Raw genomic sequence first — 27,216 nt, forward strand, 5'->3', positions numbered from 1 at the left:
CGAATGGAAAATCAGAGACTTCATTGTGCCACCCTATATTGTAAAATGATAAATAAATGATTCTTTTAACCATTTGTTTTTGGATGTTGTTTAAAATGTAGTTAAGCTAAAAACAGTAAAAAATTAATTTCATTATTTTTTCTGATATAGGACAATTGATTACTCTAAAACTAGAAGATTCCTGTATTCCACAGTTACATATAAAATGTGGTAAATATATTTTTAAATAAAGTTTGTGTCTCTAAAAAAATGCAGCGAAACAGCAATATGGCGCAGACAGGCGCTCTCTTCTCACACAGCTGCCCAATCGACTACCTCCTTTCCTGACAGCTGGCCAATCGCAGAGCTTGCATCAGGTTGAAAACTATTCAACATGGAGACAACAGTTGAAAAGCTGGAAGCGATGGTAAGCAGTGGAAAACTATTTTATTTTCATAGAGAGTCGTATTCTGAATTGCTTTTATCCTTCTTGAACGATTTCAGAAAATCAGTAGCTCGTTGATTATAGATTATATTTATACGGAATGCCCACTACGATAAAAGCCGTGAGGTCTTGGTTTTCTCCTCTCTCTTAGTACGTAATTCAAGTTCCTTTACGCCATTCACCACGCAAAAACACAAAATATTACTAAAGCGTTTAAATATAATCCTCCGGCGTAAAGAGAAGCGGATGCTGTGTTTTAGCAATACAAAGTCAGACGTGTGCTTTCTAGAGCGGTTTCCTGCTGTCTTCAAGATACAAGGCTGTTGTCCCGTTTCATAAAATATTCTCGTAAAATAGCATCATAACAGGCCGGCAGACAGTCAACACACCTGGCCTCAGCTTCAGCCTGTGGACTGTAGACATATCGGTGTAGTTAGAGGATAGTCATTTTCCATCCAACTAAAATATTTATCAGTGTTGTTTTGACTCAATAGCAGCCTTCCAAAGTAAACAAACTTATTAGACATACTTCTCTCACAATTGTGTTATAATGGTCGCACTCCTCTGCAATTATGGTGAACAGGAAATCTGTTTTATTTAAGTTTTTTATTTTAATTTAATTTAAATTAAGCGAACTCCTAGCATGAATTGTGGGCTGTCTGGTAATAAAGAGAGCGCCATACAGTTCATGGTACTCGTTAGTTACGTGCTTCAACCAGACTAGAGGGAATTAATACTGGAGAGAGGGGAAGGGACATTTATTAGGTCTAGAGCTAAGTGGATAGAAGAGGGGTGAAAAACTTAGCCTAGTTTTGTGGCCTTGAAAAAAAAAATCAATTCAATTTGTTCATACTCTTTATAATTTAGTCTTTAATACTGAGAGACCCAATCCCCATGAGGAAGCACTTGCTGACAGTGATAAGGAAAAGCTACCTTTAAGAAGGCAGAAACACAGAAACTATGGAGTAGACCCCAGCTATAGGTAGATGGCCATCTGCCTTGACTTGAAGAGCACAAGGATAACATCATTTCAGATCTTTGATGGTTGATAATGTAGAAATCACAGATGAAAAATTTGTCTCAAGACTCTTTCAATTTTTACAGCTGTAAATTTTCTGAAGTGGGCTGTCAGATATTTATAGATATAGATAGATATAATATTATACTCCCAAAGCCAAATAACAATTCCCAGACCTTGATGCAATAATTGGTGACCTTTCTCTTAATATAACCACAGGTCTGTACAGGGGACTGACAGATATCTCTGGGAAGATATAAGAATTCCAAAACCTAATAAGATGCCAAATTTGTAGTAAACAGAGTCTGCTATTTTTAGAAATTCAGACAGCTAAACTATTAGCCTATGCCTTCACTGGTCATTTCAAAAGGGATTTCAAATCTTAATGCATTATAAACACACTCTAGTTTCTTAAAAGGTAGATCAGTCCACAAAAACATCATTCTCTGATGCTTCAACATTAAACTTAGAAAATGTGAATTATTTGCTATTCATGACCCACCTCTAAAAGATGTATTCCTATCAATTCAGAAATCAAATACCTCGTAATTCACCTTATAAATTACCTAAACATAAGGCAGTCATTGAATGTAGAAAATAAACTTAATTAATGTAAATTTCAGTTGTTCGCTCCAAAGAGATTTATTTATCTGTCTTAGGAGTAAAGTTTCTCAATGCGTACTTGGCCAGCCTACACTAATGCAATCTTATATAAATTAATAAAATCTATTAACCAAAATAATCTAAATTATCTCAGAGCTACAAATTGCGAGCTTGGTGTCTTCTTGAAAGATATATTCAACCCATCACTGTTTCAGTCCATTGTTCCCACGTGCCTCAAAACAGCAACATCATCATTCCTGTACCGAAGAGATTCACAGTATCCTGTCTGAACAATTATCGCCTGGTGGCACTCACTTCTATTGTCATGAAGTGCTCTGAAAGGCTGGTAATGACAGAGATAAAAAAAAAAAGGACCACTTACATGACTGTGGACCCCTATCAGTACAGGAAAAACTCCTCCAGAGCTGACACCATCACTTCCGTGGCTCATCTGGCTCTCACCCACTGGGAGGAAAGGGACTCCTCTGCCAGAGTGCTTTTCCTGGATTCCTGGAGTTCGGCTTTCAACACCATCGCCCCACAAACACTGGTTAATAAGCTGGCACTATATATACTTATGACTGCACTGCTCACTATGTAAGCAATTACATTGTGAAATTTACAGATGACAGGCCAGTGATAAGACGACGAATTAGCATACAGGAGAGGAGTGTGAGGCATAGTACAAAGTCAGCAACCTTTGCATCAACACCAGCAAAACAAAGGTTGTGGAAAGATTGACTTCCACGGAAAATGTACCCCTCCCCAACAGCATCAGTGGAGACGCACTGGAGTTCGTCAAGTACCTAGGGGTGCATATTGCAAACGATTACACTTGGAGCTACAACACCACCAGCATGACATGTCAATGGCTCTACTTCCTGCAAAGGCTGAAGCAGGGTGGCCTGGGCCCCTCAGTCCTCAACTGCTTCTACAGATGTGGAGTGGACAGCATCCTCACGTCCTGCATCACCGTCTGACACAGCGGCTGCATGGTTGCAGACGGAAAAGCACTGCAGTGAGTGGTTAAATCTACTCAGAGAATCATCGGCTGCAGAAAGCATCCTGCATCTTCAGAGATGCACACACCCAGCACATGGTCGCTCCCATCAGGTAGAAGGCCACACAACATCTGGACAAAACCACCAGACTGTGTAAAAGCTCTTTTCGAGATGCCGTCAGACTGATAAACTGTACACCCCTAAGTCTGCACTATAAACAATGGACATTAAGACACTAACATAATGTGCACCTTATCAGAATGCTGCTGTTTTACCCTGCATGGTGCTGTTTAGCCTGATTGCTGCTGCTACTGCTGTTACAATCAAGGCAGTATACCGTATACCGTACATTTCTTTTTTAACTTTTTAGATCCATTTTATTATCTTGTTTATTTTGTTACCTTATTTTTATCTTATTTATTGCTACTTTTGCTTTACTTTATTAGTATTATCCTGCTGCTAAGCCAGACCCAGTGTACTGTATTTTGTCTGGACATGTCTGACAATAAAGAATTTGAATTTTGAATCTTCTTCAACTTCCACACTAAAGACATAGTGTTATTGCCTTTGGCAAAACCAAATAACTAAATCTTTTTTTGTTTTAAAATGAAATATTGGAAGAACGAAGGGTACACAGATTTGCCTGACTGTATGATGGACCACCTCTCATATCTAGAAATCTGAATTGGTGTCTTAATAAACTAAAACTATGATAACCCAAATTGTAGACCAGGAGGCAGAGTTGCAGTCCTACATGCCTCTGCACTTCCCTTAAAACAGTTATCCACCTAAAATAAATCATAGACTTGGTCTGTCACCCAATCACCTAAATAAACTGTATCAAATACAGAAAGAGAAGTTTAACATAAAACCCAGTTAAGATTAACCCAAACACCACTGCAGTTCAAACAAATCGGAGAATTAAATGTAGATTATGAAACATTAGATTTATTTTCTCTAACTGAAACTTGGCTTCGTCACAAAGAATGTATTCTAAATGTATCCACTCCAGTCATATTAATACTCACATTACTCTAGAGACCAGTCAAAGAGGTGGTGTAGCCTAAACTCCATTATAACTCATTCGAAAGCGGTATTCTTAGTCTTTCACACCCAACTTGGAAAACAGCGCAGTCAGTTTTAACTATTACAGTATACTGTATTCCTGGTCCATAGTTTGGATTGGATGGAGTTTTTCAAGTTTAGTCATTAAAACAACCAAAGTAATTATTGTGGGTGATTTTAATGTTCATGTGGACAATAACAACGATAGCCTTTGCGCAGCATTTATCTCTTTATAAGATTCGATCAGCTTCTGTCCGTGTGTACATCAACCGACTGTTTTTTTGTAATCATACTCTCGACCTTGTTCTGACATCTGGCATCGAAATTGATTATTTAATAGTTTTTCCACAAAGTCCTCTTTTATCTGATCATTGTTTAGTAACTAATTTCTATTATCTGACTAGTAGCCACGAGGAAAAAGGTCCTACACCAGATCTGAAAGTACTGTCCTTATCGGACAGGAAGTGATTCGTCAGCATGTACTGTCTATATAACCGAACACTGTGATGCTAACGAAGATTCTCATACAAACTATTGTCCCTCTAAAATTTTGTCTGCAAGCTAACTGAGAACAGTACTTGTCTTTATATAGTGCCATCGAGCCATGTACTCCTGTAACCCTAAGTAGTAGTAGTAAAATAGTAGTTACTTTTTTAATGACAAAATTTTCTTCATTAGAGACAAAATTCATCACCTCCTGACCTCAACTGGCACCAATATATCTTCAGGCACAGGAGCCTTAGAAACCAGCAGTAGGACCAGATGATTACCAAGACTGCTTTTCTTCTGTTGACCTTCACCAACTAAACTCTTTAATAAGTGCATCTAAACAGAAAATCAGCCTCTTAGACCCCATTCCAGCTAAGCTGCTCAAAGAAGTTGTACTCTTACTTAGCACTTCCCTACCTGATATGATAAATCAGTCTCTATTAACAGGCTCTGCACCTCAGTTCTTTAAAGTAGCTGTAATCACATCTCTCCTTAAAATGCCTACTCTTGATCCAGAGGTTTTGGGTGACGATACACCGATATCTACCCTTCTTCGCTCTCTCTCTCTCTCTCTCAATCCTTGAGAAAGCAGTCGCTAATCAGCTACACAACTGTCTACATAATAATACCTAATTTTAGGATTTCCAGTCTGGTTTTAGAGCTGATCACAGAACACAGCACGGCACTAGTCAAAGCCACAAATGACCTTCTACTTCTTCTACATTAGATGAGGGTGTTGTGCTGTACTCATATTATTAAACCTGAGTGCTGCATTTGATACTGTTGACCATTATAATTTATGAGACCGATTGGAACATTGAATTGGAATTAAAGGAACTGCATTAAGCTGATTTCAGTGTTATTTAATTCAATTTCAATTCAGTTTATTCATATAGCGCCAATTCACAGCAAAAGTTGTCATGACACTTTCCAATTAGAGCAAGTCTATACCAAACTCTTTAATTAAATTGTAATACAGAGAGCCCAACATTGCCCTTTGAGCAAGCACTTGGCAACAGTGGCGAGGAAAAACTGCCTTTTAGAAGGCAGACCCTGGCTCAAGATGGGCGGCCATCTGCCTTGACCGGTTGGGTTGAGAGGGAGAGAGAGAGAGAGAGAGGGAGAGGGGTGTGGGGCATGAGAGAAGGAGCACACAAGTAGAGATGCATAGCAGCAGTAATAATACTAGAAACACTGGAATTGTAGATAATGATAATGAAGTATACAGGAGGTACTATGGTGAATTATGATAGCAGTATTAGTAACAGTAATAATGGTAGTAGCTGTACAGAGTAGTAACAGAATTAAAATAGATTATGACTAAACAGTAGTAATCGCAGTGAGTTTCGAGCAGGACTGCAACATGAGTTCCAACCACGATCCATGGGACCTGCGAGACCAGAAAGCACAAGGACTGCAGGGAAGAAGTTGGGTTAGTGATATACATTAATGGGACATAAATGTGTGCAGAAGGAGAGGGAGAGGAAGAAAGAGCTCCGTGCGTTATGGGAGGACCCCCGGCAGTCTAAGTCTATACCAGCATAACTAGGGGCCGGCCTAGGCCTGCCGTAACTATAAGCTTTATCAAACAGGAAAGTTTTTTGTCTACTCTTACATGTAGAGAGGGTGTCCGCCTCCCGGACCGAAACTGGAAGATGGTTCCATAGTAGAGGATCTTGATAACTAAAGGCTCTGGTTCCCAATCTACTTTTGAAGACTCTAGGAACCGCAAGTAGTCCTGCATTTTGGGAATGCAAAGCTCTGGTGGGATTACTATATCACTAGATAATTTGTTTCTAAGGTGTTCAGGGCCCAGAACAATAACTTCAGTTTTGTCTGAATTTAGAAGTAGGAAATTGTAAGTCATCCAGGTTTTGATGTCTTTAAGACATGCCTGAAGTTTGAGTAGCTGATTGGCTTCATCTCGTTTCACTGATAATTATAATTGCAAGTCATCATCTGCATAACAATGAAAATAAAAATAGTGGTTCCCAATAATATCAGCATTCAGTATATGTTCTTTAACTCCCACATAGCTCAGATTTCAAGAACTGCATTCTTTCGCCTGCAACATTGCAAAAATTGGGCACATTCTCTCTCATAAAGATGCACAAAAAGAGTTCATGCATTTATTACCTTCAGACTGGACTATTGCAGCTCCCTGTTATCAGGCTGCCCCTGTAAGTCCCTAAAGACTCTCCAGCTAATCTTGAATGCCACAGCATGTGTACTGACAAAAACTTGTAATAGAGATCATATTTCTCTTGTACTGGCTTCTTTATGCCAGCTTCCTTATAAAATTCAGAACAGAATTTAAATATGTACAAAGCCCTTAATGTTCAGGCACCATCTTATCTTAAAGAGCTCATAGTACCTTATTATCCAACTAAAACTCCACGCTCCCAGGATGCAGGGTTACTCATGGTTTCTAGAGTCTCCAAAAGTAGAATGAGAACCAGAGCCTTTAGTTACCATGCCCCTCTACTCTGGAACCCTTTGCACTTAAAGTACACTTAAAACTTCCCTTTTTGATGGAGGTTATAGTTATTCTGATTTAGGTTGCTCTGGCTGCTGGGGTTGCTGGCATCTTCCCTGAACTCTTTGTGCTTTCTCATTTCACAGTTTCCCATGGATGGTGTTTGAACCTCCTGCTGTGGTTCTGCTTGGCACTGAGTATCATTATATATATATATATATATATATATATTATTATTATTATTATTACTACCACTCTTACTATTATTTTTGTTATTATTGTTTTTTTATAGTTCCTATACCTATTATTGTTGTTGCTATGCATCAACAATAATAGGTATGTTATCTCTGCTCCCCCCACTTACACATACCAGCTGGTCAAGGTAGATGACCACTCACCCAGAGCCAGGTCTGCAGTCTGCTCCAGGGTTTCTGTCTTCTAAAAACGTTTTCCTCTCCACTGTCGCAGAGTGCTTGTGTGGGGAGAGTGGGTCTCTCTGTACTACAAACTAAACTAACGAGTTTGGTCAAGGCTTGCTATAATTGGAAAGTGTTGTGATTTGGCAATATTTTAATGAATTAAACTGAATTGTAAGGAATACTTTTGTAAGGCACAGTAAATTAAATGAATAAAAAAAAATGATAAATGACAGACATAAGTGGGTGGATGACATATAAGCCAGAAAAAAGTTTTTTTAAAAAAAACTTTGAATATTATTATAATTATTTTTTTGTGTTGTTATGACTTAACTTTCGAAATATATATGTGTTTTTTTAGATTTTGAGTTGAAATATGCATTTTTTTCATCAGTTTGCTCTATCAGTGCCTTAAATTGTCATATGGTGTGACATGAGAGCTATTTCATATTAAGTGAAAAGATCTTTTTCTAACTCCCTTCATCAAACATTTTAATCATGACTGCTTTGATATTTAACATTTCCTTGTTAAAATTTCATATATTTCAGTTTATTTTTTGAAAACATCATGCAACGGAGAACAACAACACACAAACAAAACAGTTGAAGAAACAGGTTACACATGAATTTCAAATATAGCATAATAACAGCATTCACATAACCTTAATGGTTCAATATTTACTCCTCTTACCATTGTGTATTCAGTAATAATTTTTAAGGCATTAAGGCATATTATTATTAAATCGTCCAGGTCACTGAAGGGCTTAATTTTTCCTTTTTGTTTCTTCTCTTCATACCTGTTAAAGAAAAATATATAATGACTAAGATTTTTAAACATTTAATTTCAGATTCACTATCATAGTCATAGTAAGCAGTAGTAGTAGTAATAGTTTTCAAAGTATTACTATGCTGGTTGTGGCCTAGACTTTCAACCTCCTATGGCTGTGTCTGTCTTATGTGAACTGGCATGATCTATTTACTTTTTCCTCCTTTCCCTGAGGACTTCCTGTCTCCTTACAGGGTCTGCATTCAGACTTTCCCTGTACTTGTGTGTCCTCTCCCTGATGGACATATGTGCCTCACTCTTACAACAAATGCAGGAAAAAGATCTTTTAATATTATGAGAAACTGTAAAATATGGTTGCATGAAATATAAAATTGGAAAGTGGATTATTTATCCTATAGATATTTTTTTCGATCAAACTTTTTAAATACATAAATATTCATGTAAAATAAAGTGAATGTCACATGGTGTGACTTGGAAAAAACAGTCACACCATATGACATTCTGATCAGTTAAGCTAATTTATTAGCAAACTAAAACAGCTAGCCAATAGTTACCATGTAATTAGCCACATGGCAGCAATGCTTTTTAAGAATTAATAAGTAAAATCTGTGAGAAATATTCATTTTTTATGCAAATAATGTCACACCATAAGACGCAAAACATTGACCACTACTGGTGATGTCAGTTTCATAGCTTTTTAACTAAAAATCAACTCAACTCATGACTTTGCAGCTCCACTCCAGAGATGTTATTGTAACTTCCTGGTTGGGGGTGGTCCTCTTCATAATTAAGATGTCCAAATTATTGCCTGTTCAAAAATTTAGATTACAGTGTCACACCGTATGACGACCATTTTGCGGACAAAATGTATTTGGACAGAATTTGTTTTGACAATATGCATAGACATCAACACTTTATGTGGCTATTGATAACACATTATAATTTATTTGGAAATATGCTCTTATTTGTGAGGGCACTCATATGCTGGACAGTCACACCATATGACATTTTTGATATTTGGATCAAAACTCTAAGTAGAAATCTTAACATATCCACAACACCTTTGGTAGGATTTTACTATATCTTGTAAGAGGAACAGCATTTAAATATACATTCTTAAAAAATATACATTTTTACCAGTATGTGACACACGGACATTCAGAATTGTGTTCATCAACCACCCAAATTCATAACCTGTTTGTCAAATAAAATTTTTGAATTTTGAATGTCAAAGACTGGCTGAGCAGAAGAAGAATGAGAGCGGATACCCACTTTGCATCGCACTTGCACTTTGCATGTCTGCTTCACCGCTGCTGTAACTCCATCCAAGGCGAAACAGTGAAAAACTGGCTAAATTCAAAGTTTGGACTTTTACAGAGTGAGATGCTGTCAGATGTACAAAGGTCAGGCATTAGCTTTTGAGCTTGGGTTCAAAAGACTAACTGTAACAACTCGCTGCACAACACACAAGCAAATTGCTTCACAAGGAATTCCTCCCGACCTCTGACCAGCATTTTTGAAAAAGGGAGTGTTTGTAAGTTGAACATTTTCAACTGAATAAAAATTAGGGAAAAAAATGCTTGTGTTTTATTCAATCAGACCAGAAAAAGCAACACCACTGTGCGCCAGGACCTGCTGTGGAGAAGATAGCGATGATTAGTTGATCAGTTGACTAGTTTTTCTTAAACTTTCCTCCCATTTCTATTCACCACCAGAAATATTAGACAGAAGAGCGACAGACCTTGGGGCCATTCCAATCATACCTAATAAAAGAATGAATTAATTATCTGTCCAGGGCCCTGTTAATATTCAACTGCTGGTTACCCTGCTAGAAAATTAGTGCAATATTGAAATGGAATTGGCCGAAGATACCTAAAAAATGAAGGACATGTTTCAGCTGTTAGCAGGTGCTCTGACTTCATTGCACTACTGTATGAGACAGCTAGCAGTGCAATAGTATTGTCAAAGCATCTGAAAACTGCAGAGACCAGCTGCACTGACTACTTTTAGACTGCATCAAGTCAAGAGGATATGCTGGACCATGTCACGATCTGATAATGGGTAGAACTAGGTCTATTTTCGATATATATATTTTCGAATCCAGTTATTGAAAATAAAGGGGCAGCCGTGGCCTAGAGGTTGGAGAAGCAGCTTGTGATCGGAAGTTAAATTAAAATTTAAATTAAATTAAATTAAGGAGTGTACAGTTTGAGTCACTGAAAACAAATTGTACATACCCACACCATAGTGTGTCTGTGATGGCTACAAACCTACTACTCTTGTCCTGCACTTGTCTTGTCAAAAGTCTTGTTTTGATCTGCTCCCATAAAGTTACTGCAATACACTACACAAATTAATCCTTCCTACATTCTTTTCAAATTAAAAACTCTATTGTATTTGTTAACTGACTCTGCCTTCACTCTGGAATCTGGGCTGTGCTTAAGGCCTTGGAACATGGTCCAGTGAAGTCCTGTCCTGTTTGCACGGCTAGCAAAAATACATTAGTAAAAATTAAAGTCAAAAACTGTCTTCAGCAGTCGGAAAACTACACTGCAACTCCCCTCTCTGTCTAGTTAGATCTACTTTTATACAGCTGAAGGCTAGGGAGGGATAGTCCATTGTCCTATCAGAATTCATGCATGTCTAAAATATCTAAAAATGTAATCTAAAAAACTCAAAGCATTTCAAAGTAGTTTAAAGTGGTTATGGAACATCATTCATGGGCAGTACGGTGGTGCAGTGGTTAGCACTGCCGCCTCATAGCAAGAGGGTTCCAGGTTTGAATCCTGGTATGGGCCCTTCTATGTGGAGTTTGCAAGTTCTCCCTATGCCTGCGTGGGTTTTCTCCGGGCACTCCGGCGTTCTCCCACAATACCAAAAACATGCACATTAGGTTAATTGGCCAGTGTGGCACCCGTAGTCAGTCAGTCAGTCCTCCCCGCGACCCTGATGGATAAGCGGTGGATGGAACATCATTCATGTTATGTATAAGTGAGTAATACTAATCACATGTCACATGTATAGTGCAAATGAACTTTAAGCATAGAGGGTTCTAGTTTGCATCTCACAATCATGAACTCAACACCAAGAGAACAGAATTTGTGATCCTAGCATCACAGTACCATGAACTGAACAAGCCTTTCAGATAAGAGATGAAACGTCGTCAACAGCCAAAAGAAATCCAGTTGATTTGGCTTCTAGCACTTTAACCCTAGAACACTAACGTTAAAATTAGTAACACCATCACTAACGTTGGGTATATTTTACCCGATATAATATCTCGGATAAAATACAGTTTATCACAGTCGTGGATCAGCGGTTAGGGTGTCGGACCCGTAACCGGTGGATCGCTGGTTCGATTCCCCGTCCCGGTGTCCATGGCTGAGGTACCCTTGAGCAAGGTACCTAACCCCCACTGCTCCCCGGGCGCTGCACGCGGTCGCCCACTGCCCCGGGTTTGCTGTGTGTGTGTGTGCACGTCACTTGGGTGGGTTAAATGCAGAGAACAAATTTCGTTGGAGTGAGTTCCCTCCAATGACAAAATATGTCACTTTCTTCACTTTCATCATCACACCAGCGTTCATCATGCCATATAGGACACACAGTGGCCACCTCTTGGTTTTTCTTTCACAGCTGTACTGAGCACACATTTGGTCGGAAGTATCAACACATCCCTTCATTTGGTTGTAAAATTTGATCACTTCAAAATTGTGTGGGTGAAAATCACCCGACGTTAGTGTTCTAGGGTTAAGCACCATGAATTGTTTGTGTAAATGGCCAGACCTGCTCCTCAGAGCTTACCCGATGTTGATGTCACCCTGTCTACTTTGTGAAGTGTTAGCTTCACTCGCTCAATTCCATAATCCGGTATTTTTTCTGTCAACCAAGTCTGTGAAAACAAAGACAGGACAGTCTCTTACTCCACACTGTAGCGATCTCCACAGGCTGATGTAATCCTTTTTAGTTTCCAGTGAGCGAACATTTGCCAACAGGACAGAAGGAATGGCCAGTCCGCTGGATTGGCCCTTAGCCTAGCATTGACACCTCCTCGCTTCTCACGCTGATATGTCCTGTTGCAGTGTCAGTGGTGGTACTTCCTCAGTTGCCTAGTGTCTCTTTGCAAGTCTGAGGTCACCTCAGTGCAGCCTTGGTGTAGCACTCTGACCTAGCTAAGTCGCAGTTATAAACATGTTTTTTCCCATTTGCTTTAATAGGGCAGTAGACAGAAACTTTCTCCATTTCTGAACTTTTATTGGCTTTTATTGTGAAACTTTTTTGTTGAGGAAAACTTTTTGACTCAAGGTTCACATATGCACTTGAAATGTAAGGAAAGGTCTTTTCTCAAGTTGCACTGAACTTCTGGTCACATTTGTAATTTTCTACCATGTTCTTTGTTTCTGATTTTGGTAAAAATTTTGCCAATTTTAGCAACTTCTGTTTAGACAACAGCTAACATTTGGGAACATTTGTTTAATGAAATAGACAGAGTTGATATTAGCACTGAAAATTTTCAGGAAACCCCAGATTTACTGCTGAGAAAGTTCGCACTATCAAAGCATAAACTAGACTGTCTTTGCAGTTCCTGAAGTCAAAGGCAGACCTGGAATACATTGACAAGCGACTGAAGCTGGACTTCATCAACACTGCGGAGAATGGATGTCCTGAGGTGGTAACTGAACTACTTATTTCTCCTAATATTTTCGCACAGCTAAAGACAGGATCAATACAACACCATATCTAACATTAAGATAGACATTATTTTTCCAATGGTAAAGTTACTTTGCACATCATAACAACAAATACATTCATAAATCAATTGCAGATGCCCATCTACATCAGAAAAAGAAGGGGTGCTGAGGTCTACAATTGATAGAGGGACAGAGGAATATTTGAAATAGTGGTGCCTTCTGAGGGGAACCCTGAGATGTGATGATAGAAACAATATGGATACAGATACAATATATCAGATACAATATGGCAGTTATTGGATTAATAATATTTATTGTCCACATTTGTTACTGTATTTGATAAATCATTGTCAGCGGCTGATAGCTTTCAGTATGACATTTTGATTTTCAGTTCATAAAGAAACGCAAAACCACACATGACAAAAGATAATAGTAACTCACTGAACAACAGGTAACAGAACAGAGTAATAAATTAAGACAAACAGACCAATAAATTGAGAAAAATGAGCACAAAGTACAAATAAGTTTCCATTTATGTAACATTAACAGGGTAGCATATTCTCATAATGCAAAAATCAAAATATTTAGTTCCTGTTACATTTTGTTCTTTGTAAACATTAAAATAAAACAAAACTCCATAAAACTTCCATTTGTAATTATTAGTCCTTGCAATTAGAGACTCCCCTGACTCTAGAATTTAGTTACTCTAAAGAGGGTATAGGCTCTAAATGACTGCATACGTTAATATAGGAAGGTGATTTCAAGTTTAGTAAATGACTTAAATTAGTCGGATAGACATTTTGGTAGCTAGAATGCTCTTCCCACAATCCCAGTTTAAATTTTGGGAAATTTTCCTGCTGTTTCTGATTTAATAATGGTTGTGTACTGCACAGAATGTTGAGAGCTAAAGTGAGGGGGAAGATGAAAATTAAATTAAATAATGGAAATTATCTAAAAATCTGTATAAATTGTTCTCACTGCCGTTTTAATCCACATACATATTTTTTTCATTAAAATGTAGGAAAAGCATGCAAGAAAGACATTTAGATTATTATTACCAATATGAGAAAAAGTCCTGATTTTGTCCCTTTACGTCAGACACGTAGACACTTGGTTTGTTACCACATTGCTGTTTCATTAGATGTCAGTACACAAGGAAGAATGTTTCAGAAAGCAAATGAATGCTGATGATTGATGCTGTGTCTGCAGGAGAATCTGGCAATAATGCTGGAGAATCTGAGAGTCATCAAGGCCAAACACACAGTGCTGTGTTCTCAGGTGAAGGAGATCACAGCTGCACAGAAAGAGTCAATGGACTCCATCAGAAACAACCTGAGCAGTGTCATGGAGCTGATCCAACACTTCCAACAGAGTACTGATGTGGAGGTACACTCACTGTTCAAATACCACTTTAAGGAACTCATACTGTATATGGAGGAGGGCATTCTGGAAGGTGTTTGATATTCTAAAATTGAGTGTCAGAGAGTTTTTCTCAAATATGATTTTAGGATTGTATTTAAGATGTTAACAGATTGCAACAGATCATATGCTGTTGTTTGAATTATTCTTGTCAAAGTTGGAGCATAGAAATAAGAAAAAAATGTTTAGTCAACTTTTCACTGAAGTTCCAGATATTAGGTAGAGTTTGTCAAATTAAGACCTAGGACACATTCCAGACACACACTGTCTATAATGTATTGGCGATTTCATGTCTGGCTCATACTTACATAAACATACTTACATACTACAAGCACATGGAGTATGTAACATCATTAATCAGAATCAGAATCAGAATCAGCTTTATTTGCCAAGTATGTGTGACCATACAAGGAATTTGACTCCGGATTTTTCTCTGTCCTGTGCACCATACAAAATACAAAAAAGCAATGATAATAATAAAAAGAAGAATAAAATATTTACAAGAAAAAAAATATATATATATATATATACATGTAGTGCAAACAGTGGAATGAGGTAGTGCAAACAGTGTGATGGTTCACACAATGGCAGGTGGTTTATGGAGAGATCAGGCAGACAGCCTGGGGGAAGAAACTGTTTTTGTGTCTGGTGGTCTTGGCATACAGAGCTCTGTAACGCCTACCAGAGGGAAGCAGATCAAACAGTTTGTGTGCAGGGTGAGAGGGGTCTGCAGTGATGCTTCCTGCCCGTTTTTTGACCCTGGACTGGTATAAGTCCTGGATGGAGGGCAGGTCGGCCCCGATGATTTTTTCTGCAGACCTGATTGTCCGTTGCAGTCTGTTTCTGTCCTGTTTGGTGGCCGATCCAAACCAGACAGTGATGGAAGTGCAGAGAACAGACTGGACGATGGAGGTGTAGAAGATGGTCAGCAGCTCCTGAGGCAGGTTGAACTTTTTCAGCTGTCGCAGAAAATACAACCTCTGCTGGGCCTTTTTTCTGATTAGGTCTACGTGGGACTTCCACTTGAGATCCCGGGCGATTGTAGTTCCCAGGAACTTAAAGGAGTCCACAGTAGACACTGTGTTGTTGAGAATGGTAAGGGGAGGTAAGGTGGGTGGGTTCTTCCTAAAGTCCACTGTCATCTCCACAGTCTTGAGCGGGTTAAGCTCCAGGTTGTTCTGACCACACCAGAGGACCAGCTGGTCTACTTCATGTCTGTAGGCAGCCTCATCACCATCCTTGATGAGGCCAACTACAGTTGTGTCGTCCGCAAACTTAAGTAGTTTTACGGACGGGTCCCCTGAGGAGCAGTCGTTAGTGTATAGGGAGAAGAGCAGCGGGGAAAGAACACACCCCTGGGGGGCGCCGGTACTGATGGTTCTGGTGCTGGAGGTGATGCTCCCCAGCCTCACCTGCTGCCTCCTGTCAGTGAGGAAGTTGTAGATCCACTGAGAGGTGGAGGTCGGCACTGTGAGCTGTGAGAGCTTCTGGCGGAGGATTTCTGGGATGATGGTGTTGAATGCAGAGCTGAAGTCCACAAACAGGATCCTGGCATATGTCCCTGGGGTGTCGAGGTGATGGAGGATGAAGTGCAGTCCCATGTTGACTGCGTCATCCACCGACCGGTTTGCCCGGTAGGCAAACTCCAGGGGGTCAAGCCGGGGGCCTGTGATGAACTTCAGGTGGTTCAGCACCAGCCTCTCAAAGGATTTCATGACCACAGACGTCAGGGCGACGGGTCTGTAGTCATTCAACCCCATGATGGTGGGTTTTTTGGGGACTGGGATGATGGTGGAACGTTTGAAGCAGGAGGGTACTTCACACAGCTCCAGACATCTGTTGAAGATCTGGGTGAAGATGGGTGCCAGCTGGTCAGCGCAGATTCTCAGGCAGGAGGGGGACACTCCGTCAGGTCCTGGAGCCTTCCTGGTCTTCTGCCTCTGGAAGAGCCGATGCACCTCCTCCACATTGACCTTCAGTGCTGGTAGGAGGTCTGAGTTGAGGGGGGGAGGGGGAGGGTTGAGGGGGGAGGGGGAGGAAACAGTCAACATTAAACAGTCAATCTTATTGTTTCACCTTTGAGTCATCTGCTAACAGTGTGAAAACTTCACATAGCATGTGATAAAATAGAAATTACATCAAATTACAAACAGCTACACATTGTTATATAGAATGATATTTTTGATCTGGGAAATGTGTTAGAAGTGACATGAGAAGAACTGGGAATCCTATAGATGAGAAGACTGCTTTAATTCAATTCAATTCAGTTTATTTATATAGCACCAATTCACCACCAAGGCTCTGGTTCCCAATCTGCTTTTGAGGACTCTAGGAACCACAAGTAGCACTGCATTTTGGGAATGCAAAGCTCTGGTGGGATAATAGGGAACTATCAACTCTTTAAGATAGGATGGTGCCTGACCATTCAGAGCTTTATATGTGAGGAGGAGAATTTTAATATCTATCCTGAATTTTCCAGGAAGCAAATGTAAGCCGGTACAGGAGAAATATGATCTCTCATGCTAGTTCTTGTGAGTGATCTTGCTGCAGTAATTTGGATTAGCTGGAGAGTCTTTATAGATTTATTGGGGCAGCCTGATAGAAGGGAATTACAATAATCCAGCCTGGAGGTAATGAATGCATGGACTAATCTTTCTGTATCTTTTTGACTCAGGATGTGCCTAGTTTTTGCAATATTGCGGGGGTGAAAGAATGCAGTCTTTGAAATATTCAATATGTGTGGGTTAAAGGACATGTCCTGGTCAAAGATAACTCCTAAATTCCTTACAGTGGAGCTTGAGGCCATGGCTAAGCCATCTAGCATTGCAATATCACTAGATAATTTGTTTCTAAGTTGTTCAGGGCCCAGAACAAGAGAAGTAGGAAATTACAAGTCATCCAGGTTTTTATGTCTTTAAGAGATGCCTGAAGTTTGACTAGCTGATTTGTTTCATCTGGTTTCATTGACAAGTACAATTGTGTTCCATCTGCATAACAATGAAAATGTATGGAGTGTTTCCTAATAATGTCACTGATGGGGAGCATAAGGGTGAAAAATATTGGCCCAAGGACAGAACCTTGGGGAACTCCATGACTAACTTTTGTGAGGGTGGACGACATATCATTAACATGAACAAATTGAGATCAATCTGATAAATAAGACTGAAACCAGCTTAATGCAGTTCCTTTGATGCCAATTAGGTGTTCCAGTCTGTGTAATGAAATAGAATGGTCAGTGGTGTCAAATGCAGCACTAAGGTCTAACAGTACAAGGACAGAGATAAGTCCTTTGTCTGATGCCAGTAGGAGGTCATTTGTGACTTTGACCAATTCCGTTTCTGTGCTATGATGAGCTCTAAAGCCAGATTGAAAATTCTCAAATAAGTTATTGTTTTGAAGAAAGTCACATAGCCGATTGGCAACTGTTCTTTCAAGGATCTTGGAAAGAAATGGAAGGTTAGATATTGGTCTATAGTTGCTTAAAGCCTCTGGGTCAAGTGTGTGTTTTTTAAGGAGAGGTTTGAGCTACAGCTACTTTAAAGGACTGGGGTACATAACCTGTTATTAGGGACAAATTGATCATGTCTAATAGACAGATGCTAAGTAAGGGTAAAGATTCTTTGAGTAGCTTAGTGGGGATGGGGTCTAAAAGGCGTGTTGTTGGCTTGCAAGAAAGTGAATAAAGCTGATGAGGGTCAATAGGAGAAAAGCAGTAAAGATTATTATCTGTTTTTATTGTTGTTTCTAAAGCACCAGTGTTTGATGGTAGATCAGTACCAGCTGAGGTCAGTAGGTGTTGAATTTTGTCTCTAATGTTTAAAATCTTTTTGTTAATAAAGTTATGAAGTCATTGCTGCTGAGGGTCACAGGGATGCAAGGCTCGATAGTACTGTGGCTCTCTGTCAGCCTGGCTACACTGCTGAAGAGAAACCTGTGATTATGCTTGGTATCCTCAATTAATTTTGAGTAATAGGCTGCTCTGGCTGTCTGTAGGGCCTTCCTATATAATTTAAGTCTTGGCAGATTGAGCGAGATTCAATAAGGTAAGGGGCAGTCGTGGATCAGCGGTTAGGGTGTCAGACCCGTAACCGGTGGATCGCTGGTTCGATTCCCCGTACCGGTGTCCATGGCTGAGGTACCCTTGAGCAAGGTACCTAACCCCCACTGCTCCCCGGGCGCTGCACGCGGTCGCCCACTGCCCCGGGTTTGCTGTGTGTGTGCACGTCACTTGGGTGGGTTAAATGCAGAGCACGAATTTCGTTGGAGTGAGTTCCCTCCAATGACAGAATATGTCACTTTCCAAGTGCCCATTTTTGTACAACAGTTTCATTTAAATTCGTAATGGTCCTGTCATGTCTAAATAAAGGTGTTACAGAACATTTACATGAAGAAGCCCTAAAAATAAAACTGAAAACCCTACGTTTTACATAATCATAATATATAGGAATATGATGACACAGAAAAACATTCCTTGCATTTCATTCTGCGCTGATTTTAGCTATAGTTACAGACTGCTCATTCATCGTGTCTCTGTAATCATGCTGCAGGTTGAGCCACTGACAGAGTCAGTGCAAGAGTCAGCAGAGTTCCTGATTTCAACTTTGATTGAGAACACAACAGAGGTAAGACCCAATTGGCTGCCAGAGCCTTGATATTTATGAGTAATCTCTGTGACAAAGTCAACACACAAAAACCCTCCAGTGGTTTGCTGGTGGCAAGGTCGTTTGTAAACTGTATGTCTTTGGAATGCAACAGGACAACAATTTTACAGCTTTGATAGCACAACAATGAAATGAAAATGAAAATCTGAAACTGATTTGGGAACAATGGCATGGCTGAGTAGTAGTAGTTGCAGTTGACTGTGAATCTTGCTAGCATAACGTTCCTTCCTGGCTCATAGCTGTGCTGGTTGATTCATTTTCAGCTCATGGTAATAAAACTCCCCAATTCCTTTTGGGGTGTTAACATTTAAAACCTCAAAGGTGGTAATCTCCCCTTAGAATCTGAATATGAAACATGGTTGAAGCAAAACAGTTAACAAAAGAACAGCACTCATTTATTTGTACTGGTCATGCCCCCAGCTATCATTATTTCTTCCACTGGTTTAAGTTACATTAAGATACATTAAGCTGTGCATGGTGAGTGAATAGAGTGAATATCAGAGAAGTTCATATGTTTGGTTACCTGTCACAGTCAGGCAACAGAATTAGGATTGTAGGCTGTTATTATTATTATTTGTGTGGTTGTTTTATCTGATCTTTTAAAAAAATTTCAGGTGCCTCCTGTTGCAGTAGCTTCTGACCATCAGCGGCTATCAGGTGAGTCTGTTTCCTTCTGAATCTTCTTCTCATTCTGAAAACTTAGTGTCTGCCAGCTGGTCTGTTTGCTGGTAAATGCACCACTTGGCACAAAGTGAGTCTGTTTCTTTCTAAATCTTCTTCTCACTCTGAAAACTTAATTGAAATACACGTTCCCATAGAATCATGAAGCATTGGCAGCTGGTCAACCAGGGTTTGATCAGTATTTTTCAGTTTATGAGTAAAAACTGTTTACAGGCCCTAATCTCTTGGAAGTTTACGGGAAAGAGCTACATAATATGGTAGTAATTGTAGGGAAAATAAAAACATTCAAAAATAAAGCATTCTGAGATAATTATTAAAGCTAGTAATTATGTAGTAATTAATAATAATTATGTGGAGAAAAACAAAATAGCCTTTATCCATGGACCAAACATATTAAGATGAATGTTTTTGCTTCCAGGATCTCTACTGGCAGACTTAGATTTTTCCCTTCGATTTTGGATATGGTTTCTTCAACAGTTCATTTTGACTTGTCATTTTGGCAGGTATATTACTGGTCAAAAGTTTGGACACACCTCACTCAATGATGTCTGTGAAGATTCTCAGTCAACCAGGTCATATTCACTCAAAGAGTTGAAGCAAGGCATCTGGACTTGTGAAGATTAACTTGAAGACGTTTCACTGCTAATCCTACTCTGTTTTTCCCTGGGGATTTTGTCCTTGGGGTTGACCAGTTTCTGTCTAAGTATAATCATGGGTTTGAAATGGACCGGGATGTCGTGGTTGTTGAAAATTGAAAAAACTGAAACTGGTCCACAAGGATAAAATCCCCAGGGAAAAACAGAGCAACATCATATATGCAGTCCAGTGCAGTGAAGAATGCTCATCTGTACATTGGTGAAACAAAACAACCACTCCACAGAAGAATGGCAATACACAGCGGTCCACTTGCATCTCAAGGAAAAGGGACATTCCTTTAAAGAGAGGACAGAGAGGACAGGTGGTATGAAAGAGAGGTCAAGGGAGCCATCTATGTCAAGTTGGAAAAACCTTCACTTAACAGAGGTGGTGGCCTTAGACATCATCTCTCTTGAACATACAATGCTATCCTCCATGTCCATCCATACCCAGGAAGTTTCACTCCAATTCACATGAAAGCCATAAGAACAATAGGTCGTTAACCGGTCATGCCCGAACTCAGAACGGGCTCACAGCCATTAGCCAGTCGTTAGACACAGATAGTCGTTAGACACAGAGGGCCATCACTGGCAGTCAGACTACACAGGCAAATTGCAGGACTATCAGATCTTTTGTTTGATTAGTTTCACCTAGTCACACCCATATTTGTTTCCCCACCAAACAGTTTTCAGAACTGATGAAGCTGCTTGGATTAGCAGTGAAACGTCTTCAAGTTAATCTTCACAAGTACAGACGCCTTGCTCCAACTCTTTGAGTGACTTACTCAGTGATTTTTCTTTATTTTTATTGTTTTCAACAGTTAAATTAATACTGAACAATGACAGAATAATAAAATGAAATTATGTAGTCAACATAAATGTGTTAAATAACCCAGAATATGTTTTATATTACGTAACCTAGAGGTGTGTTTTGGGGTTATTGTCCTGTTGGGAAACAAACCAGAGTGACCGGGAGGGTCCTCAGAGAGTGCGCAGACCAGCTGGCCGGGGTCTTCACCAGGATCTTTAATGAGTCACTGTCCCAGTCCTTCATTCCACCCTGCCTGAAGTCGGCCACAATCATCCCACTGCCCAAAAAGACTACCATCCGCAGTCTAAATGACTATAGACCAGTTGCTCTGACACCTATAGCCATGAAGTGTTTTGAGAAACTGGTCCGACGCTGCATCATGTCCTACCTCCCACCCACACGGCGTCCACTTCAATTCACATACAGAGCTAACAGATCGACAGAGGACGCCATCTGCACAGCACTCCACATCACCATCTCCCATCTGGAACTGCAGGGGCACTATGCCAGGCTTCTCTTTGTACTGAGTCCTCTGCTCTACACTCTTCCCATAGTCCTGTTAAATGAAAACATCTGACACTATCATGTGTTGTTCCAGCCACAGGCAAGACGGGTGCAATACATTTTTTTTCTACATACCTGTGCAACCCTAACATGCAATATTTTGTTTTATCTTTTTTTATTGTGCGTGAAAGTGTCTCTCTTTTTTGATAAGTGCATTTTTAGCCTTGCTTTGTTAGTTATTTATTATTTATTCGATACTTTTGCACCGAGGGGAGAACAGCGCCCCAATTTCATTGTACTAATGTACACTGTACAACTGTGCAATGACAATAAAGACTCTCTTATCAAATGATGCTTCCACTAAGCTAACCAGATAGGACACAAAATGCTGCGGTAGCCATGCTGGTTAAGTGTTCCCTCAATTTTGACTAAGTCACCAGCAGTGTCACCAGCAAAGCAAACCCACACCATCACACCTCCTCCTCCTCCATGCTTCACAGTGGGAACCACACATTCAGGAACCCTCAATTCACCCTCTCTACATCTAACAAAGACATGGCGTTGAGAGCCAAAAATCTCAAATTTGGATTCAGACCAAAAGACAGCCTTCCATTGAACTAATGTCCATTTCTTGGGTTTCTTGACCCAAGCAAGTCTCTTCTGCTCGTCATTCTTTCAAAGTAATGGCTTCTTTGCCGCAATTCGACCATGAAGGCCTGACTCATGCAGTCCCCTCTGAGCAGTGGACGTTGAAATATGTCTGCCACTTGAAGTCCAAGAAGGATTTATATTGGTCCGTCCTGAGATGCTGTAAATTGGCAGTTTCTGAGGCTGGTAATTTTAATAAACTTGTCCTCTGCAGCAGAGGTAGCTCTTGGTCTTCTTTTCCTGGGACGGTCCTCATGAGAGGATCATCGTGTTTGATGAAAAAAAGGTTCTTTAGATTTTACGAATTGACTGACCTTAAATAATGATGGACTGTCTTTTCTCTTTACTTAACTGAGTGTTTCTCACCATAATAAGGATTTGTACAGTAGTTGTAGTAGCATTAATATGGCTATTGACTCCGTACCCACCCACCTCTGCACAAGACAACTGATGGTCTAAAGCACATCAAAAAGGCTAGAAATGGCACAAATTAGCTCTTGACAAGGCACATCTGTGAACTGACAACCATTCCAGGTGTCATAAATCTGATGAGAGAATGTGAATGAGTTCAAATCTGTCATCAAAACTGATTATGGCTACTTTGGACAATCTAAAATATAAAACACATTCTGGGTTATTTAACACTCTTGTTTACTAAATAATTCCATATGTTTGGATGTCTTCAGTGTTAATATACAGTGTTGAAAATAATAAAAATAAAGAAAAACCACCAAACGAGAAGGTGTGTCCAAACATTTGACTGGTAGTGTACTTCCAAGAAGAATGAATTCTAAAAAAATCCCGAACCTGAAAATTGCAAAAGATAGTGAAAGATAGAACCTATTTTTTCACGTCTCTCTAGATATTCATAATGTAGATACTTTAGACACCATGTTTAGAGGCTTTGTGGACTCTTCATATAATATCAGAGTCAGATCTCAAAACGTGGATAAATCCAAGATTATCTTCATGAACAGATATTATAAGTAAGTGAAAAAATATGCTTTTGTAATTTGAGTGTAAATTGAAAATTAAGAAATAAAGTATAATAACCTATATATCTACTTTTAGATTAGTTAAAATGTATGTTTATATACAGTATTCTTGCATCAAGTGACTGACTGACATCTTCATCCCTGTGTCCACAGACTGTGAGTGTGAGGGACTGAGTGAAGCACTTTTAAAAATGGTTCCTCTCAGCATACGCTCAAACATAAAACTGGCTGACCTCAATGTCTTCTACAAGCAGCTTCAGCAGCACTTCAGCAAAGACAACAGGTTGGCAACCAACAGACAGAATGACATATGATCCATACCATTTGATGAAACTTTGACAGGGGAACCATCTTTAAATAATTTTATTAACTGATCCACTGAAAATACTAGATAAATGTATAAATATAGTGACAAGACTGGTATTCAGTCCAATTTTACAGTTCAATAAAAGATTCTCATGATGATTTGCTTTATAGAAAGAATCCCTCTGATTACTATAAACATGAAATGGGACACTGCTGCCTCAATTCTATTGAAAAAAAAAATTGTAAGAAGGAAATAAAAGGTTGACAACCGTTTCTCTTGCCTCCTGCAGTCATTCCATCAGTGTGCAGAAGATGAAGCAGTTGAAGATGATAGTGAGTGATGCACAGCTGAAGGTACTGCAGCATCTCTCTTTAATTGATGTGGACATGAAAGGCCAAATTCGTCTTATTATGTGATATGGATTAATAACCAGAGACTACTTCCACACCTCAAGTGTGGAGGATAAGCATTCTGAAGAGGCTTTGGGTACACAGCCAGACCAAATGTACAGTATCTAGACCACCAGATCCTTGCCTAGATGTTTGCCCACAAGAATAAGTCATATTTTTTAGCCAAGATGCTGTTTACTGTTGCATTTTAGATCTGTGTTCTGTTAACCTTCACTGTAGCCTTAGTATTATTTTCAGGGGCTGTTAAGTTGTCTTTGTAGTCATTTATCTGCCATAATGGACATGGATTTGTTATTGAACTTCCAAACATTTTTGGTACCGACCAAAATGTGACAATTTTTCAATACTAAGTACTTAAAACTGTCTTATAATGAAAGATTACACCTAATGTCTAGTCAGATCAGATATTCCAGAAGAATTTAATTTGGGTATCCATGCAAGTTTGTGAACATTTCATACCCAAACACTGTTGTTTGTTTTAAGTGACATCTACTATTCTTTTCTCTTACAGCTGATATATTTAGTCATTTAAGTTGTGATGAAAGCATGGGCATATGGTGTTGAAAATTCTTGATAAACATCTTTATAGAAATCATTGTTAAACAGACCAAGTAAAATAAAAACTTTTACAAACAATGTTTTGCTTGTCCTCATTTCATGGATTCTTTGAGCTCAAATGGTTCTAATGTTGGAGCCTGGTGGTCAAATAGGACTTCTGGGATGGGTTGAGGTCTGCCTGATCACGCATAGTGATCTGTGTACATCAAAATAATTTCTGAACAGATTTAAATCTTTAATTCTTTAACAGTTCAAATAATTACAGCTTTTTTCACAACTGTGTAATGTATGTTCAATAAAAGAACATTTCCCTTGTATTTAGTGTATGGTACAGAGGCTGGTCTTGCTCTAACACAGTCCTTCTCTATTCCCAAGGAGCAGAGAAGGCATATCTGAAACTTCTTTTCTTTCACATAATTCCTTCCTTTCTCCAGAGCTTTCCTTTTGAACTCAGGACAGTGATGTAAATGATGTCTACCGTCACAACATACATGGTGGCTTTGAACCTGGTTTTAACTGTCCTGGAGTTTCAGCCTCTGTAACTGTCTGTGTATGAAAAACTCTGGATTTAGATTTCCTTTCTTTCAGAGGATGTTTCTCTGAGTTAACCTGTAATGAGTGGACAGCGTGGAATGAAGTAATAAGATTACATGCAATTGTGGTATAATTTCTAAGTAAGTTGTGATGAGCTAAAGTTGTAGTATGCAATGCCATATGAGAGCATGAAGTAGTCATGTTATGTTTTGATTTTGATTGAAAGAAAAGCAAAATACAGCTGTATTAAAAAGGTACAATTGTTTAAGGGCCTGTAAGCTATGGAAGGTAAAACTGTGTAATTGTGAAACTGTTTTATGGTAGTGAAACACTGTCTATGGTAGAAAAACACTGTCTTTGTAACCTCATTATAATCACTGTAAGCCTTAAACGAACTTCTTGTTGTAATCTTGCATAAAACAATTATTTTAAAAAAAAATCTTATACAAAGAGGCCTAGAAATAATGGTGTCTGCCAGCTGTGACTTAGGTTGAAACTGGAAGCCGGCCAGGAGAAGAGAAACATGCTTAGGAAGTAATTAAAAAAATAAATAAATCAGTGGAAGGACCCTGGAATAAGACAAGCAGATGCAAGATAAATCAAAAATAATGACCTGGGGAAAGTACCTAACTAACCAAGAACGAGCTAACCTAATAGTGTAAAATGTCCCCGGCTGACCCAGGGCAAAAAGATGACTTAATGTTGTAAAAATAAAGATGATAAAGGGATGGACAATAGGTGTGGAAAGGTCCAGACCTTAAGGTATATAAGGTGAAGCCTCAAGCCATTTTATTCGGAGCCCTGCATGTGTACTCAGCGTGCATTGTGAACAAGCTTTCCTTTTTTGTCGACATTAAAGTCTTTGCTGCGACCTCACATCGACTAAGGAAAAACTTCCAGAAAAACCTTTAACAGGAAAAAATGGGAGAAACCTCAGGGTGAGGGATTCCTCACCCAGGACGGGCAGACGTGCAATGGATGTTGTACAGGCAGGAAAGCAGTTAACAACATGAGAACAACATTACTAAAAAGACAAGTAAAACAAAATCTCAACTCATAAAAATGTTTAATTTTCATGTGATTCATCCGTTCAGTTTCACTTCTGATACCACCTCAATATGATTTTGATATTTCACAAGACTGAAATTATAATGAAATGCTGTATCATTCATTTAGTTTTCATATTCTGTTGAAAACCACTATCCTATCAATTCAATTCAGTTCAATTTCGGCCCGCAAAGGAGAACCACCCCGCCGATAGTCGGTGCACAGAAGAATGACAGGCAGATGTCAACAGCAGACATTGGGTTGGTCATAGAGCTGGATGCAGTTCAACATGAAGATCTGGATGGAGAGATACCTGCAGAAAGATACAGAGAGAGAGAGAGAGAGGGAGAGACAGAAAACTACGAGGAGAACTGGACACATAGTTAGTGACATAAAATAATGAATTGTATGTTAATCTGACGAGGGGAGAGGCTAGAAGAGGAAAAGGAGGACTGCTTGGTGGATCATGTTTGTGTCCCCCAGCAGCATAGCTATGATAGAGATTTAAAGGTTAACAGTTAGTCAGACCTATTCTACCTGTGGTTATATGTATCCCATATGGCCTAGCGGTTAGGATTCCTGGTTTTCACCCAGGCGGCCCGGGTTCGACTCCCGGTATGGGAACTTCCCTTTGAGGCAGTCGTGGATCAGCGGTTAGGGTGTCGGACCCGTAACCGGTGGATCGCTGGTTCAATTCCCCGTCCCGGTGTCCATGGCTGAGGTACCCTTGAGCAAGGTACCTAACCCCCACTGCTCCCCGGGCGCTGCACGCAGTTGCCCACTGCCCCGGGTTTGCTGTGTGTGTGTGCACGTCACTTGGGTGGGTTAAATGCAGAGCACGAATTTCATTGGAGTGAGTTCCCTCCAATGACAAAATATGTCACTTTCTTCTTCTTAGAAATCAGCAAATGCCCTGAGTCCCTCAGCATCACTTGGATGGATCTTTTGCCAGTGTGCCAGTTTTTCCCTGAATGTTCTCTATATAACAAAAGGCTGACCATACCGTTGGTTGAGATGGTTCCTTGCATCTTTAGGGGCT

At 39.6% G+C, this 27,216-nt stretch overlaps 1 protein-coding gene and 1 non-coding gene across 3 annotated transcripts; both read left to right on the forward strand.

Moving 5' to 3' along the window:
• The first annotated feature begins 205 nt into the window (after positions 1-205).
• Positions 206-24,674, forward strand: ska2 (spindle and kinetochore associated complex subunit 2). Of its 2 annotated transcripts, XM_046410076.1 has the most exons (8): positions 206-406; positions 12,859-12,945; positions 14,177-14,353; positions 18,934-19,008; positions 19,662-19,704; positions 23,475-23,604; positions 23,918-23,981; positions 24,550-24,674. In XM_046410076.1, the coding sequence occupies exons 1-8, from the start codon at positions 374-376 to the stop codon at positions 24,568-24,570; spliced, it is 630 nt and encodes a 209-aa protein (XP_046266032.1). In that variant the 5' UTR covers positions 206-373; the 3' UTR covers positions 24,571-24,674. The 2 variants fall into 2 exon arrangements, with proteins under 2 accessions (XP_046266032.1, XP_046266031.1); XM_046410075.1 differs by having other exon boundaries at positions 23,918-24,674.
• Positions 24,675-26,729: 2,055 nt separating this feature from the next.
• Positions 26,730-26,801, forward strand: trnae-uuc. Its single transcript has one exon. It is a non-coding gene; the product is annotated as a tRNA-Glu (tRNA).
• The last annotated feature ends 415 nt before the right edge of the window (positions 26,802-27,216 follow it).

This window comes from Scatophagus argus, chromosome 14 (genome assembly GCF_020382885.2).
Source record: "Scatophagus argus isolate fScaArg1 chromosome 14, fScaArg1.pri, whole genome shotgun sequence".
Lineage (NCBI taxonomy): Eukaryota > Metazoa > Chordata > Actinopteri > Scatophagidae > Scatophagus > Scatophagus argus.

Excerpts from the sequence above, each read along its gene's own strand:
- ska2 (XM_046410075.1), top strand. The coding sequence starts at position 374 with ATGGAGACAACAGTTGAAAAGCTGGAAGCGATG. Across the intron at positions 12,946-14,176 it reads CGGAGAATGGATGTCCTGAG|GAGAATCTGGCAATAATGCT; the intron begins GTGGTAACTGAA and ends CTGTGTCTGCAG. Across the intron at positions 19,009-19,661 it reads TGATTGAGAACACAACAGAG|GTGCCTCCTGTTGCAGTAGC; the intron begins GTAAGACCCAAT and ends AAAAAATTTCAG.